Here is an 18026-nt window from a genome sequence, read left to right on the forward strand (position 1 = left end):
TTTTGAGAACTGTTAATTCTCTCTTAAAAAAAAAGTGACCTATATTTACATGTTTTATCTGGGTTCGACCACGATGTGTGCCCAAGAAACTGTGCCCACTGATATATGCTACACAAAAAAAAAAAAAAAAATTGTGGTTCCCAATCCTGATCCTGGAAAACCCCCAGGCCTGCACATTTTTGATGTCTCTCTTATCTGACACACACATTTGAGGTCTTGGATTTTTAACTAATGTGCTGATGATGAGTCAAATCAAGTGTTTTATTCACATCTAAAATGTAAAGTGCATGGGGTTCTCCAGGACCAGGATTGGGAACCACTGATTTATACCACTGTTTCATATTCCCATATTGCCCATCTTTCATTACCAGCATAGTTAAGAACTACTGTGTTAAAATATTAAGTCATTATTAACATAACAATATGAATTTCTGTAATGTTGCTTTGAAACTGCTGAAAAGTACCAGGTTCAATACAAATACCAAATGTATATTCAAAACCCAGGTTTATTGTTAGATTTACACTAAGTGCTTTCACCTAGTTTTTCAGTAAAAAGAAAAAAGGAAGAAAGAAAAAAAAAGAATATTCAGAGAATATTTCAACTAAAGTCCTGAAAAAAGTAACAGTTTAATACTGACTGTGTTAATATGGTATCCTTCAGCCCACGGCTAACAACGTCAATCCATTCATTTTGTACAGACTGTACAGTGGTAACTTTCTAGGTGGGATTGGGGTTTTGAAGAGGATGTTATCAGTACTTCAAAAGACATTTAATAGGTATTAAAAGCACCTAATTGGCATAAAAGGCAAAACTTGAGTGCCATCAGCAAAAGCTCAACCTCCCACAAAATATTTAATCTTTTATTTTGAAGCTTTTACAACTACAGATCACATTTACATTCTGTAGCTGCTAACCAATACTCAAAAACATTAAAAAAAACAAACAAAAAAACACAGTGCACTAATTAGACTCAAGATAAAACAGAAGATTTATTGCATCTCTCTCCTTCTCTAGGATCCCAGTAATCCTTAGGTTATTTTGGCTTGAATTACGTTTGCGGTAATGTTAAAGCTGCAGTCCGTAACTTTTGATCTGAAATCAGTTTTTGACTAAGTACATAACCAGCCAGTGTTCAAAACTTTTCTAAGGTAATCTAATTATCTAAGGCATACACCACATATGTAAACATAAAGGAGTCCTGGCTAGTAGGATATTTCGCATGTTAGGATGCTGCTGGCAATTTATCATTTTGATGACAGTAAACCAGGAAGGATTATGTGTTAATGAAATACATGTAAGGGACTGAAATTAGATTGTAGTTTTAAATGTGCATCTGACTACAGATACATGGGATTACACAAGATTTGTATTTCAAAGAGACAGTTAAGGAACATTAATTAGCTTTTTGGGTTAAAAGAACAATTATATTTTCCCCTGTCTAGATCCTTGCCTGGTTTAACTCATCTTGTCTGTTGGCTGCCTGCCCTGGATTTATCGCCTGTTTTAGTTACCCTTTGTCTTGCCACTTCGGACTCTGTTCACCCCTCCTTTGGACGTACAAACTTACAGATTGCAGCTTTAAGCATAAATATGTGACCCTGGACCACAAACCAGACATAATGGTTAATTTTTCAAAATTGAGATTTAGACATGATCTAAAAGCTGAATAAACTTTCCATTGATGTATGGTTTGTTAGGATAGGACAATATTTGTCCGAGATACAGCTATTTGAACATCTGGAATCTGAGGGTGCAAAAAATCAAAATATTGAGAAAATAGCCTTTAAAGTTGTCCAAATGAAGTTCTTAATAATGCATATTACTAATCAAAAATGAAGTTCTGATATATTTACAGTAGGAATTTTACAAAATATCTTCATGGAACATGATTTTTACTTAGTTTCGTAATGATTTTTGGCATAAAAGAAAAATCGATAATTTTGACCCATACAATGTATTTTTGGCTATGGCTACAAATATACCCCAGCAACTTAAGACTGGTTTTGTGGTCCAGGGTCACATTTTTTTTTTTTTTTTTGTTTTTAGATTTTAGATAGTAGGTAGTAGGTTTTTTTTTTATGTCAATAATTACACATTTCATGTCACATAATCATGTTTTCCAGCACATGTGATTTGGTACTTATCAGATGTAAGAAAGTAGTCAAAGGATAGTGGCAGACTCAGTACTCTTGATTCTCAGTTTTCTGAAATCCAGATACTTACACAGAATTTCAAGCACAAGCTTAATGAAACACATATGATAACGACACCAGTTAAGTACTTCTTGGCCAGAATAAGCTAAAATAGAAGGTACTTTGTCAAAAATGTTACTCTTCTCTCCCAGGTATAGGTCTATTCTAACTATTGTCTCAACTATCTGACTCTGCCCAGCCCCCAACTGTCACTTCATAAAATTCCCTCTTTCTCCTCTAGCTGTGGGAACAATGTGCACTGGCAGCTGTGTGGTGAAGGAGTCTAATGAGACGTCTATCGCCTCAGTCTAGACCGAAGCTTTCAGCTCAGGCCACTTACTGCAGGGGAGCACAGTCACACCTTGGGAATTTTTGAGAGCCTCAGCAATGGAAGTGACAGTTGGGCTGGTGTGTGTGGCAGAGGATGGTGAGAGTGCTCTGTATGTATGTGTGTTCTCCAGGGTAGGGAGATGTGAATAGAGTGTGTTAACATTGCTTAAGGACTCTGTCATAGATGCCTTCACACCACAGCTGGATCCTCGCAGACTAAGATGGGGTCTGTTACAAATCTTAGAAAACTGTCTTGCTGCTTACGGCCAACATAGCTAGATGTTTTCTAAAGGAGTATCATGAAATCTTATAAGTGACTGATTTGGAACACTCTGCAGGAACTCACAAAATGGTACTGCTTTGTTTGTTCACTGAGCTTGTCACAATGGATTCTGATGGCTTCTTTAAAGGATACATGTGATGTTGCCATAATTTTTTTGCCAAAATAATGATGCTGCATTATAAAATTATAGCAGCCTTCTTGTCATTGGTCAGCAATTAAAGCAAATAGTGTGTTACTGTACACTCAACATATCTATAGGGTGTAGAGTAACCCTGCTGTAGAACTGCTCAGTATTCGCAAGAGACATTTTTACTGCTTATTTTCTTCTTTTAATCAGAATCAGTCATTCAAAGGCTTCTCTTCTAATCTACCAGCGATGATTGTAAACACTCAAAGGTAATTAAGGAGTCTGGAGGAATAAAAAATGAACCATGAACCAAGGCAGAATAAATAATGAGAGGCTAAAAAAAAGAATGTGAAGACCAACCAAAAAGGACCAATTGTGCATAATTATTGTATATAATTATTGTACTCATTCAGTACCATTACATATGTCAGTACCATGGTATTACCATTACTAGGTACCGCCATAAACACAGTATATGTAAACAGAGACAAAAATGTAAAATATGAAGAAAAAAAAAATCTGGACATGCCTTATGTCTTAACAATCTGGACTACAACTGTAGTTGTAGTAAATTAAACAGTACCATATCACATCACCTTCGACCACAAAGACCATCTACACAGGGGAGGAAAAAATTATAAATTAGGTATGGACTTCTAGGAAATAAGGTTTCTTAAAGTGCCCCTATTATGGAATTACCTTTCATGCAGTGTGTAACACACAGTTATTGCCTCTCCAAAGAAAGAGTCAATTCCAAGTCATTTAAACGAGTCGTTTTTAAAACGAATTCCAAGCTGTTTCATATTGACGTCAACATGAAACATTAGCATATTGCCAGCCCACTTGTTGCGCATTCAGACCCAGGAAAACTTGAACCCCCCCTCCCTCAAACACTGTAGCGGATTCAAGTGGAGAGTAAATCATAGACTGTAAAAAAAAAGATGGATGATGCACCTTCACTCTCTTCCATTGAAGAAAAGTGAAGCCGCCAATGTCCCAATAGGCAGCGGACATATTGCACTGATTTGGGACCAGAGTCTGCACAGTAGTGAACTCAGGACTCGAGTCTGTGCAGTAGCAAGCGAAGTGAAGCTGCATCCCACCCACACACATGCAGAGTCGATTGCATACACACACCCCTAATTTGCCTGACTGCTCCAATTCTTGTCTGCTGATTGCCATACAAGACGCTTGTGTTAAAATAAGGTAAATATAACTCCAATCTCCTCCCGAAAATGTCTGTTGGTGCCTCAGGTCACTCAGAGAAGCTGTCAATCTCAGCTGTCAATCATGTCACACTCCCGTTTTTATAGCATTGCATAACTAACTAAAACCAAACTTATTTAAAAAATGAACACTTGAACTTACATTAGCGTGATAAAAACTAGATAAAATGACAAAAAAAATTTGAAGTGTAATTTATGTATATAGTGTGTCTCACGTCCCATTAAATTACATGGAGAGGGCAGGGTTTATGGCCTATAGTGGCAGTCGAAACGTTCTGGCTTCACTTGTGTGACACACTTGGGGTGAATCCAGTTAGGGTATGTCGAAAAACTCCCATCTTATTTTCTTATCTTTTCAAAATGGTCCTACTTTGATCCAGAGGTACCAACCCAGTGTTTACAAAGTGATCGTGCAAGGAGGGTCAAACACCCTTTATTAAAAAAAAGGTAAAATAACAATGTAGGATGATTTTAAAGTTGGAGGACAAAATGAGATGGGAGTTTTTTGACATACCCTAAGTGTCTTGAACCTGAGTGCACAGAGTACATGTGCGGATCGCAGAGGTAGACAAGAACAGCATTTGTGGTTAAAAAGTGTATAAATATTAATATTTTAAAGAAAATGACTGATCATTTTGCTAGATAAGACCCTTATTCCTCGGCTGGAATCATTAAGAACCCTTTGAGGCTGCATTTTTAACCTTTGAAGTCCACTATATGGAGAAAAATCTTGGAATGTTTTCTTCAAAAACCTTAATTTCTTCGACTGAAGAAAGAAATATCTTGGATGACATGGGGGTGTGTAAATTATCAGGAAATTTTTATTTTGAAAGTGGAGTAATTCTTTAAAAATAGTTGCTCTCATGTACTCTATAGCATGCAAAATACGTATTTAGTTGTGCATGTTGTGTTTGCTCTGCGCAGCTTGTAGGTCTCTAGATAACTGGCTAACAGCAATATCTGTTTGCTCGCAATTGTCTAGAAATGGGTTGATGAATAGTGAATGTTTGTTGTTGTTATTGCTTGGAGTTCTGATAAAGAATAGAGCAATACGTTGGTGTACAAACTGCAGTGCTTTATCAATACATTTGTTTTGGGCTAACGCATATACCATGGCTTTTTGGGTGTTTAATGTAATGGTGATGGGCGTTCCATTTCCAACATGCACTGCATGCAAATGAGGGGAAAAATGAATCGCTGAGCAAATCGTTTGGGAGTCATTGAGCAAATAAGATGAAAATAATAATAAAAAAGACAATAAAAGTGTTTTTTGACCTTGCATGCATATCAGGCTGTTGTTGAGGACTCCCAAAACCAAATTATGAACCTTTCATAATCCATAATAGGGGCACTTTAACACAGTTAGAAAAGCATCCATGAATAGGAACTTTTTTGAGGAACATCTTAAAATATTTTACGAGTCTATTCTAAAAAAAAAAAAAAGAAAAAAAGAAAAAAGTTTGAGACAGGGGAATTGTGACTTCCAATTAATCTGTGGCATCTGACCAGTAGTGTAACAAAGGCTATAATAACATTTCTTAGTAGCAGTGGCAGTTTTACTGAACATTATTTTATCAGAAGCTGCAACTGATGCAATGACTAGAGCAGCTTAATCCAAAATTATTATTATTATTTTTTTAATGAATGGGAAAATTGTTGAATACTTATCCCCTTACCCTAAACCTACCCCTCACACAAAACTTTATGCATTTTTAAATAAAAAAATATAGTAATTTCAAAAATTTCCTTCTGTATGATTTTCTAAACTGTTTTCCTCATAAGGACCAACAAAATGTCCCCATGTCCCCAAATGTAGGCTTTCATTGATTTCCATAAAACAGTAATTGTAAATTCACTTATAAAATAATGTCTCAATGCATTGGGAAGTCAGTGGTGACCAAACATGCCTATGTAGACAGTAGACAGCAAGCCACTTCAGTAGATTTCGCTTGTTACTTGTACTTGTCAGCAGGAACCGTGAAGCGTTGTATAGTAGTTTCTACACTGAATCATAGGAATTGCCCTCTCACTCTGTCTCACTTTTTCTATCTCTAGGGAGCTGTTGATTCTGGGTAATAACAGTAAGTAACATTAGACTGCTGTCTGGATAAAAGGACACTATTCCTCATACATACTAAAAGCACACATACCTTCTTTGTTCTGTGTTGCTGTTCTCCTCAGTGTTTAAATCTCTCTTTTGATTTAAATAACTCAATAATGAAAATAATCATTATCATCATTTGCTAATGCTTTAAATTCATACAGTGGGTGGACTTTGATTTGTGTGAGAAACAGCCTGAAATTTAACTCACAATTAAACCAAAGACAATTGGTTCTCATTTACAGTACCGGAGATGCAAGTGAGGTTTAGAGTTATGGCAGAGTGGAATATTTTCAGTGAATACCATTTTATGGACTACTTTTGTGATATCCATTCCACTGAATGAAGAAGAACAGTGTGAACGTTCTTCAAACCATTTTCTAAAAAAAAACCCTGGAACTACATGAGGGTGCAAATGCATAGAAAATTTTTGGTTTAACTTGTATTTTAACTAATTAATTTAACTTACAATGCATAATAAGCATAAAAGCTTAAGACCCAACACCATTCTCCTTTATACTAAGTTGTGCACTGCAGATGTGGTAGTACACTGTAAAATCATACAAAAGTGTAGGATGTTGGCTCATTAAGTAAGCTAACAGGATAAATAAACAAACTTCTTCATATATGTCTCTCAGCTTGTCCCATTTTCCTACATATCTGAGTCTTCCTCTTCTTGCTAGTGAGGGACTGACAGCATTGAGTCAATTAAAAGCACAAGTCTCTGGCAAAAAGGGAGGGACTAAAGTTCCCTAGTGAGAAGACAATATGGCTGTACTGAGAGACACACTCCCTCTGTGATTTCCTCAGACGGGAGTATGACAGCTGTGACCAAACTCCAGCTTCAGAGGAGATAACAAGCCTTATTAGATGCTCACCACCCCACCCCCATCAGCTGCATCTCTCTCTCTTTCTTTCTTTCTTTTTCTCTCTCTCTCTCTCTCTCTCTCTCTCACACACACACACAAACTACCTCATCTACTCCCTTTCACATCACATTCTATTCCATCCATTTTGTTAACCATATGAAAATAACCTATTTACAGTAACACCAGCTTCCTAATCATATGTGTCTACAATCTTGTACACACAGAGCTAATGTGCTTGTACTGTATTTAGTTATTCTTTCTATGATTTTAATTCTTTGAGTGGTGCATGTCGGTTTTACATACCCTACTGAATGATCACACATACTGACATACATATAAAATTATCTGAGCATCTCAAAGCCCTGAATTATTATTGCAAAGTAAAGAGAATACCAAACTCATTCAGCCATGTAACAGCATTATCTTATCATTTATTTAGCGGTCAACGGATGAAAACATTCTCTTAAAAAAGAAATAAGCAATGAAATCAATAAACATCTTTTAAAATCTTAAAAACTGTAATACAATATTCTCAATATATTGTTTGTACAAAATAAGAGTCAGAATACAGTGACAAAACAATGATTCTATTTCAAACACAGAAAGCAACATAAAGTATCAGGACACAGACAGAAAGAACCAGAAAGAGTCTCTCTGATACATCAGTTTCATAGACTGTTGTCATTTATCATTTGTCTATAACAGCATACCAGTAATTTAGGAACATCATAGAAGAGATTCATTTTATAATTTTGTGATGCAGTGAGCTGGAGCAACAGAATATGGTCTGTGCTTGTGGGTGTAAATCACAAGAAGTTAAACTGGCCAACAGATAAAAATCAAATTAACTAAAAAATTAAATAAACTAAAAAGTTCCTGCTGCCACAACACCTCAGTGGAGAATGGTGTTTAGACATGGGGAGATGGAGTTAGATAAGTAATGAAAGTATGTAATTAAATAAAACTGACCTTTAGACATAAGTGCAGACCCCACTGATTTTCCACCTGCTTTACTCAAGAGGACACGAGACAAGTTTGGGACAAAGAACGAGAATCAGTAATCACTAAAACTCCGCAAACACATGGCAGTATGTAGCACCCATAAGGAATAGTTGGAATGCAAACCCTCAGATCAGCAAAATAATTTTTTTAGCCAGAAATTTAGTATTTAACCTTTAATATCCCATGTGGTCGCTAAGTTGAAGAAATTAAAAGTAACATTATGTGACTCTGGACCACAAACCCAGTCTTAAGGAGTGTGGGTATATTTGCAGCAATAGCCAAAAAAATTGTATGGGTCAAAATTATTGACTTTTCTTTAATGCCAAAAATCATTAGGATATTAAGTATCAAGTTCCATTAAGATATTTTGTAAATTTCCTACCATAAATATATTAAAACTTAATTTTTGATTAGTAATAAGCATTGCTAAGAACTTTATTTGGACAACTTTAAAGGTGATTTTCTCAATTTTTTGATATTTTTGCACCCTCAGATTCCAGATTTTCAAATAGTTGTATCCTAACAAACTATGCATCAATGGAAGCTTATTTATTCAGTTTTCAGATGATGTATAAATCTCAATTTCAAAAAATGTACCCTTATGACTGGTTTTGTGGTCCAGGTTCACATATGTTACTTCTATGAGCTCAGAAGTTCGCTATGTTTCTGGTCTGGTCTGCTAGAGTGTCTTTCCAGGTATTTGCTACCTTTGAGCCCAAGCATTTCTCCTTTCTGAGGGCAAAATAACAAACATGGATTTGTTTGATGTAGTTAAAGTGCACAAGAATAGTTAACTGAAGATCAAAACAATGCTGGGTAACATAGCTTAGATTGTCATCATGGTTCAGTCATTGGGACTAAAGGACTTTCACTCACAGCAAATGGAACAAAGAGAAACTGTAAGGGACAAAGCAGTTTTCAATACATGGACACACAACATATAACATGGACATACAAGCAGTTATAAACAGACAACATAAATTCAAAGTCGGTTTTCAAAAGAGAGATTTTGATCGATTTGATTTCAGTGTCAGCACAGTGTATTCACCCTGAATTGTGGTGGAGTGTTGGGACCCCACTGCTGGCTGGCATGTAGGTAGTTATGTCTTAAGAAAAAATTCTTTAATGATCCTGTAGCATTTATCCGGGGACCCAGCTCTGTTTGCTGTGGCTCTGCTGTGTGCCTGTAAATCCAAATCCCATGCCCATTCCCTGTGCTAGTGAGGAATCAAAATTGAAATCAATCTCTTCTGCCGAGTCCATAATGTCATGTAAGAGTATAGACTCCATGTCACAATCCAGGCTACTGTAGAATACATCCATATCCAGGTCTGGTGGCAGCCGCTCATGTGGGTAGAGCTGATGGGAGTGGTGGTAGTTGTGGTAACCTGTCCCCGTTCCCGTCCCCTGAGGTTGGCGGTACAGTCCATATGCCATACTGTGCTGATGTGGATCTGTGTAAATGTAGGGATGGCGTTGTGGGTATGGAGCTGTAGCAAGGTGGCAGGTGTCCTGTGAGATGCCCTGCAGGCCTGCAGGGTTTGGGGGAAGCGTGGTGGATGCTGGAAGATGTGTGTTGACTGGAGGACTATATAGGTAAGGGGCTTTATGTATGTACGACTGCATGTGTCCATCACTAGGCTGAGAGTGGACAGATGCAGGCTGATGGTCTTGGCTTAAGCTTTGAATGATGTTGTGACTGTGAAATGGTTTCTCACTGTGATGCAGATCTCTGGATCCTGCACAATTACCTTGAGAAACCATCATTGAGTGGACCCTATTCTCTTTTCCAAGTATCATGTCCTTGACAAGGAACTGGGGTCCTATGGTCAGCAAACTCTGGAGAGTGCTTGTGCCCTTGTAGGCCTGCATACTACTGGTGTTCTCCTCAATAGTCTGCATGGAGGAATGGTGCTGAAGCATGCCGACATCTGGCTGGCCATAAACTGTCTCGCAGCTGGAGACCTGGCTCTTCATGTCACTGGTGTAGTGGTATGGAGGCTGTTTGTGACATGGGGATTGGTGCTGCTGGCAGCTAATTGTGGCTCTGAGATCTGCAGGACAGTGGGAAGCAGGTGAGTGGGCACTGGAGGGACTGGGGTACAGGCGTGGAGATGCCGAACAGGATATCCTCTCCGCTTCGGCTTCACCCAATTCCCCCTCGGCTAGTATGGGTGATAGACGACCACTAAGAGTTGAAGCTGAAGAGCTGCCAAGTGAATGGAGATCTGTCCAGGTATCAAACTCCTCCTTAACCACCACTCCAACTGTTCCAGATTTCCTACTGGGACTGCAATGCTCTGGAGAGCCACAGAACCCCAACAATGTCTCAGTACTCTGCTCTGTTTTCACAGCCATTTTCTTACGGTTCACTCGCCCTTTGCTCTTTAAGTGCTTGGCGCCATTTTCCACTGAGACAGCTCTACGGCGGGGAGATTTCCCCGGCTTCCCTCCATCAGGATTCAGCATCCACCAGGAACTCTTGCCAGTTCCTTCATTCTGCACACGGATGAAACGTGTGTGCAGGGACAAGTTGTGTCGAATGGAGTTCTGGAATTAAAAAAAGAACAACATAGTTACAACAAAAAACCCAACCAAAAGTTTTCCTATGCATTATTAGCTTTAAAAATCCAGACACGTTTGAACCAGTATTGCAGTAGCTGAACAATTTTATTCTTTAAGCAGTAGGATAGAATCAACACAGGAACACAGGAATCAAATCAAAAGTGTTTTAAGTATTCTTTTAGATGCTTAACAGCTAGGTATTCATTTTTATACTGGGAATTACAGGCACGATATGTACGTTTTTGCAGCTAGAGGGCGCATATTCAAAACAAACAAAGAACCAAAGGCATAGTTTGATGACGCCGTGATTGTGTGTGGAATCACGAGAGTTGTTGTCTTTATCCCCATAGCCGATGCAATCCATTGGGACTTGGGCATAAATCATGTTCATGGATGAGCTAATGTATTAAAGACTTAAGGTCACTGTAGTATAAAGCAGGCTGGGACTGAAAGTCACGGAGGTGAAGCAAGGACACTGGAGCGATTGCTAATAAAGGACGAGCGCGATACATGTCTCGAAAGCAGTGGAGCTTTTATTATGCCACAGTCGAGTGTTTCAGCTCCTTCCGGTTCCGTTTTATCATACTTAATACATTTGAGTGTGTTGAAAGTTTTGTTATAATGCTACTCTGTGCATTCATCACCTGTCTGATAAAATGCATAGCATATTAAAGGGGCTTTTGGGGTTTCCATGTTTTCTACAAAATAAAACCGGAAAATCGAGGGTGGATGACATTATTGGCAGGCGATGCAAGGACACGGTCTGTTACACTAGTTAAAATTGCTTATTTATCTGGATTTAAACACTCTTGGAAACATTTGGGATAATGTAAGTACATAAGTCAACAAAATATATAACACTGTTCTAGTGGTTTTTGGATATTTAAATTAAAAAAAAAAAAAACTTACATATTATGATTTTTATGATTCATATTAGCAGGTTCTGTTTCATTCATGTATTCTAAGTAACCTTGTATGTATAGCATGTGCTTGAGTACATCCTCAAAGAAACCAATTTGTGTGCAAAATAAATAAATAAAAAATTAACAGTATAGTAAGAGTATAGTATAATTTCCAGTATAGGCCAAATATACTATGACTTTTCTGTATATTTATCAGTATAATTAAGTATATCTCTAATAAATACATAGAAAGTAGACAACAAATTACAAGCTAGCCATATAAATGTGCAGTGTGTGCTGTAATAGGGTAGATGTTAACTAATCTCTGGCTCAAAGCTTTGGGCTCTTTCCAGCCTGAGAGAGGAAATCTCTTCCACCCTTACATCTCTTCATCTCAAATATTCATTCAAATATTCATTCATTGCTTTCTTTTTACCTCCAGGGTCAAATCAGATAGATAAGGCCTAATACACTTCTCAGACTCAGCGTCAATCAAGCATTAGAAATGTTTAGTGGAAAGCTTATATTCTTAAGTACTCTTAATAGGTCTTACTGAATATACTGACTCATTTTAAGGTAAAGTGTGTCATTTTGTGCAGTTTTGTGCAGCACCAAGCCAAATTGGGAGAGAAGAAGAGAGTTTTCCTAAACAGGTTCAAACAGGTTTTCAAACATTCTCTCCATCTTTCATCTTTCATCTTAGTCAGATAAACAAATAGTCCCATCTCAAATTTATGTAATTCATTGAACCAATATTATCTGATGAGTCACTCAAAAGCACAAAGCGATGCCACAGTGTTTACACTATTTAGGCTAATTAATCTACTAATGGCATAAAAATCAACATTTTTAAAAGCCAAGCTTGTCTAACAGAGTAAGAACAAACTGTGACATTTGTTTTAAAGGAAAAGAAAAAAAGGCGATACTAGAAAGGCCATTGTAAAGTCAATAAATCTGAGCCTCCCAGGGGCCTCTGAACCATTCACAATAGACCTGCAGGTGGTTTGTGAAATTGTGATAGAAATGCCAAAATAATAAATATATATAATTTAATAATTTTAAAACAAAATATTTAAAATAAATAAATAAATTACAAATATAACACTGGTTATTTTAAGTAAAGAATTAGGTCTCATTGAGGTGCATGATCTGACACAAAAGGTTTCCTAAGGTAACAATACAAGGAGAGTAGCCATGGAAACATGAAGAATAAAAGAAAAGAAAAAAGAAAAGAAGGAAAAAAGTTGTCTGTGGTGGTTTTGGACAGACAAACAGGGAACCTTATTATTGAGCTTCCGTAAAACAGGGCAATTTTCAGATGTTCATTATGTGCATTACACCTCTAGAAACTGAAAATAACTGCCATAACTATCTGATATTGCAAATAATTCTCCTGGGTATTACACATAATTCAAGGCTAATCCTTATTTACTAAATTGGGTGAATAACTCACTGCCAAGGCAAAGATTGTACTTATTAGAAGTGTATTACTCTGACAATGACTTTGATTATGCGTTAGATAATTAATGGTGGTTAACAGATCATTCAATAATGGGATATCTTGAATGTTCATTTAGACAACATGGGAGCAGCCCAGAGGTAAGATATCATGCAGTGTCTCTCTAAGGCATTTTATGTCTTGTATACTTTCTCCCACCCCACCATTTTTCTGTCCAGTAGAGAAGAACTGCTGGGAGAGCTAACTGGCATTGACACTGTGTCTGCTCCTGTTAGACAAGAGAAGAGAGGCTGTGTCAAAGGCTGTAAAGTCAACATTTCCACTTTCTGCAGCTCAACTAGAACACTTCCAGGGACTTTTAATTAACCACAGACTCATGGTACGCCCTGAGAGCACAAATGAACGAAATACTTCCTCTTTTGTAAAGAAATATGTTACATTTCAGAACTTACTCAGTCTCCTTCCCCAATGCTTTACAAGAGCAACATATCCTCATATCGATGTACAGTAACCTAAACTTTTAGCTCTAAAAACCAGGGTAACTTTTTTCAGAGAAAGTAAACCACAGAATCTCAGTGCTAAAGAACTAAAATTTTTCTACACATAAACATATGTGACCCTGGACCACAAAACCAGTCGTAAGGAGCACGGGTTTATTTGTAACAATAGCCAACAATACATTTTATGGGTCAAAATTATTTTTATATTACTTTTATACCAAAATTCATTAGGATATAATGTAAAGATCATGTATCAAAACTAAATATAATAAATTGATAAATATATCAAAACTTAATTTTTGATTAGTAATATATATTGCTAAGAACTTAATTTGGACAACTTTAAAGGAGAAGTCCATTTCCAGAACAAAAATTGACAGATAATGTACTCACCCCTTGTCATCCAAGATGTTCATGTCTTTCTTTCTTCAAATTATGTTTTTTGAGGTGAACATTTCAGGATTTTTCTCCATATAATGGAATACTATGGTGCCCCGAATTTGAACTTCCAAAACACAGTCTAAATGCAGCTTCAAACGGTTCCAAATGCGATCCCAGCTGAGGAAGAAGGGTCTTATATAGCGAAACGATTGGTTATTTTCATAAAAATAATACAATTTTTATACTTTTTAATGTCAAACGCTAGTCTTGTCTTACTCTGCCTGGACTGTTCTTTTCCGGGTCATGACAGTTAGGGTATGTTGAAAAATTCCCTTCTCATGTTCTCCCTCAACTTCAAAATCGTCTTATATCGCTGTTTTAACTTTTTTGCATGCTCACTTTGCAAAGACTGGGCCGGTACTTCTGCAGTGATGTAGGATGAATTTGAAATTATTTTTGAAGTTGAAGGAGAAAATATGATGGAGTTTTTTGACATACTCTAACTGAACCCCAGAAAAAACAGTCCAGGCAGAGTGAGACAAGACGAGTGTTTGCCATTAAAAAGTATAACATTTTTATTATTTTTATGAGAATAACAGATCATTTCACTAGACAACACGCTTCTTTCTCGGCTGGGATATTTTACAACCGCATTTGGGATGGTCTGAAGCCGCATTTAAACTGCATTTTGGAAGTTCAAAATCGGGGCACCATATCAGTCCATTATATGAAGAAAAATGCTGAAATGTTTCCCTCAAAAAACATAATTTCTTTATGACTGAAGAAAGAAAAACATGAACATCTTGGATGACAAGGGGGTAAGTACATTAGTACATTTTTGTTCTGGAAGTGGACTTCTCCTTTAACTAAGAGATGGGTGCTGTTAATGCACCACTCATACTACAAAAGATTTGTTGTGAGGATGAGAGAGCTGTTTCCCATTGAGAAAGCTAAAATCTTTGGATTTCCTCCCTTTCTTACTGTGTTAAGTAGATTGCTATAGGACAGTTGGAGCTTATTTCCCCAGTCTTGTTTGTGCATAATTGCTGATGAATCTCTCTGCTCCTCCTCTCTTTGCTCTAGGGAATGTGTCCCAGGGGTGAGGTCCAGATACTTACAAGCACCACCATGAGACTCTACCATCCTGACACCATTTGTCACCCATCTGTTTGCTCCAGCCACACCCAGCCTGCATGTTCATTATGCTGATCCCTTGATGCTGCCAATCTTCACTGACCTGCACACTAGCCTTCTAAATCACAGAGTGCTGCACTAATGTAAAGTAGTTTTGTGGGCTACCTGGTTGGTGTGTAGGATCACTCTCGTTTTCCAAAAAAAGTTTGAAAAAGAAAAAGATTCTTACAAGATATGTGCATCATGATAATTAATTTTAAAGCTTAATTACAGTTGCCAGATGTACAAGAGCTAAACGTAGGCTCTAAACAACGTCACATCCATTGGGCTTCTAAAACCTTTTTCCAGTCGTGATTAAAAAAGGTCAGATAAAACCCATTTCTAGACTATTAATAAAAATAATTGGTATATAAATATTTTTAAGGCCAAATTTACTAAACAAGTGGTAAACCACAATTCCATAAAAGCGGTGATGAGAAGGGAAAATGTTGTGGGTGATTTACTGACAAGGTGCACATTAAAGAACACAGAGCAATCTCAATTCCATAATGACCAGCGCAATCTACCAAGAGCAGCGCAAATCACCGCCTGCTTTAAAGGGTCATGAAACCCGGACTAATTTTAGCAGAGGTATTTGTGTTGCACATCATAGATGACAATGTTAGCATCTGTTAATTTTAATTGTTGGAGAAAACTGGTTAATTTTGAGCTTTTTTGTGCTATTTTCATTTTCCGGGTTTAAAATCTACATTGTGTTGATGTCACAGTTTGTGACGTGGTAACGAACTATAGTACTTCGATGACGCGTTGGTGTCTCATAATTATGGCTGTGTGTTCTTATCCTATGAGAAGATGTTTTGCCTAATTATTCATGACAGCGTGTGTTGATTTGCTATGACAGACACTTCAGGCTGTGAGATTGCATATATTAACTGAGAGAAACGTTCATGGATCAAAGGAGAGAGTTTGTTTTTGCTTGCTTTGTAAGAGTTCGGCACAAACGCGCTTCATTCATAAAGTGAGTGTAATAGCGATTTTTACAACTCCTTGACGCAACCCATCAAAAAGATTATAAACGTCACAAAATAAGCTAATAAATAAGCTAAAAGTTAATAGAGGTGCAACGGCGCATTCGTATGTTTTCAATACAGAGTGCAAATGGCTGTGCATTTACTTGTGTTGTTATCTCAATGGGAGGGAAATGAAACTGTCTGAACCGTCTGAATCCGAAGATGACTCTCTCCCCTCCTCCCCCTCCGCTCCGCAGCGCACCACACCCACTTTTGCAGCATTTTTTAAAACTGTGGTGAGAACTAACCAGTGTTGAAACAGGGGGGTTTCATGACCCTTTAAAGGAGAAGTCCACTTCCAAAACAAAGATTCACATATAATGTACTCACCCCCTTGTCATCCAAGATGTTCATGTCTTTCTTTCTTTCAGCATTTTTCTCCATATAATGGACTGATATGGTATATGTGACTTCAAACGATCCCAAATGCAGTTGTAAATGATCCCAGCCGAGGAAGAAGGGTCTTATCCAGCGAAACAGTCAGTTATTTTCATTTAAAAAATACAATTTAAATTATTTTTCTTCTCAAACACTCGTCTTGCCTTTCTCTCCATGAACTCTGTGTATTCTGACTCAAGACAGTTAGGGTATGTCGAAATACTCCAACCGTATTTTCTCCCTCAACTTCAAAAATCATTTCAAAATCATCCTACATCGCTGCAGAAGTTCTGACCCAGTCTTTGCAAAGTGAACATGCAAAGAAGATCAAACACCCTTAACAAAAAAGGTAAAACAGTGATATAGAATGATTTTGAAGTTCAGGGAGAACATGAGTTGGGGTTTTTTTAACATACCCTAACTGTCATGAACTGGAACAAAAACAACCAAGCAGAGTAAGACAAGGTGAGCGTTTGGCATTAAAAAGTATATAAATCGTATTTTTTAAAATAAAAATAACTGATCGTTTCGCTAGATAAGACCCTTCTTCCTCGGCTGGGATCATTTACAACTGCATTTGGGATCGTTTGAAGCCGTATTTAAACTGCATTTTGAAAGTTCAAAATCGGGGCAGCATACCAGTCCATTATATGAAGAAAAATGCTAAAATGTTTTCCTCAAAAAACATAATTTCTTTATGACTGAAGAAAGAAAGACATGAACATCTCAGATGACAAGGGGGTGAGTAAACTATTTGTAAATTCTTGTTCTGGAAGTGGAGTTGTTCTTTAAGACATGCTTTTTTTGGACGTTAAATAATGGTGCACATATCATCGAATTGACAAGCACAAAAATAATCTCCTCCCATAAATTTACTGATTGGAAGGGAAAGGTAAGTCGCAGAAATAACCGCATCCACGCCTTTTCAGCGCTAATTTCCAAACAATGTAATTAGCAAAAGAAAACAAGGATGTACATTCTTGACAGATTTCTGTGACATTCTCATTAAACCTTGACAGTTTATGTGAGATTTAAAGAGCAGGTCATATTGTTTTCAAAAAATATATTTTTTGCAGTTTGTAATGTAGCTATCCTTCAATGTAAATAGTATGCACTCAAACACTCAGAGTGTCAACTTTGAACCGCTTTAACGAGTCATCATATTTTCGAATCTTCTGCCTGTTACCAATATACGTCATTGGGTAACACATTTGCATAATCCCTGCATGCCCGCGAAATACAAACAGTCTGACATGCCCACAAACACTTCCGCTAGTTAGTGTGTTTACATCATGTTGAGAATATGCTGCACAGTGAAAGCAAGTTTGCCGATAGATGATAATGTGAAGAATCAGTGGTTAAAATTAGTTTTTTCCCCACGATACCATAGCAATACAATTCATACCACATACAAAGTTTAAACTTGCCACTAAGAAACATCCTGATCAAGTTGTAATATCGATGCCATTTTCTTAACCTTATAGCATCTTTGTAACCCTCTGGAGC

General features: G+C 37.2%; 1 protein-coding gene across 1 annotated transcript in view; it reads right to left on the bottom strand.

The window, feature by feature from the left end:
- Window positions 1-8971: 8971 nt before the first annotated feature.
- Window positions 8972-18026, bottom strand: part of foxo6a (forkhead box O6 a) — a 31558-nt gene continuing 22503 nt past the window's right edge. Inside the window, exon 2 of the mRNA XM_051130534.1 lies at window positions 8972-10681. Coding sequence (XP_050986491.1) covers window positions 9272-10681 — 1410 coding nt within the window. The 3' untranslated portion in view covers window positions 8972-9271. The remainder of the gene's footprint in view (window positions 10682-18026) is intronic.

This window comes from Labeo rohita, chromosome 16 (genome assembly GCF_022985175.1).
Source record: "Labeo rohita strain BAU-BD-2019 chromosome 16, IGBB_LRoh.1.0, whole genome shotgun sequence".
Classification (NCBI taxonomy): domain Eukaryota; kingdom Metazoa; phylum Chordata; class Actinopteri; order Cypriniformes; family Cyprinidae; genus Labeo; species Labeo rohita.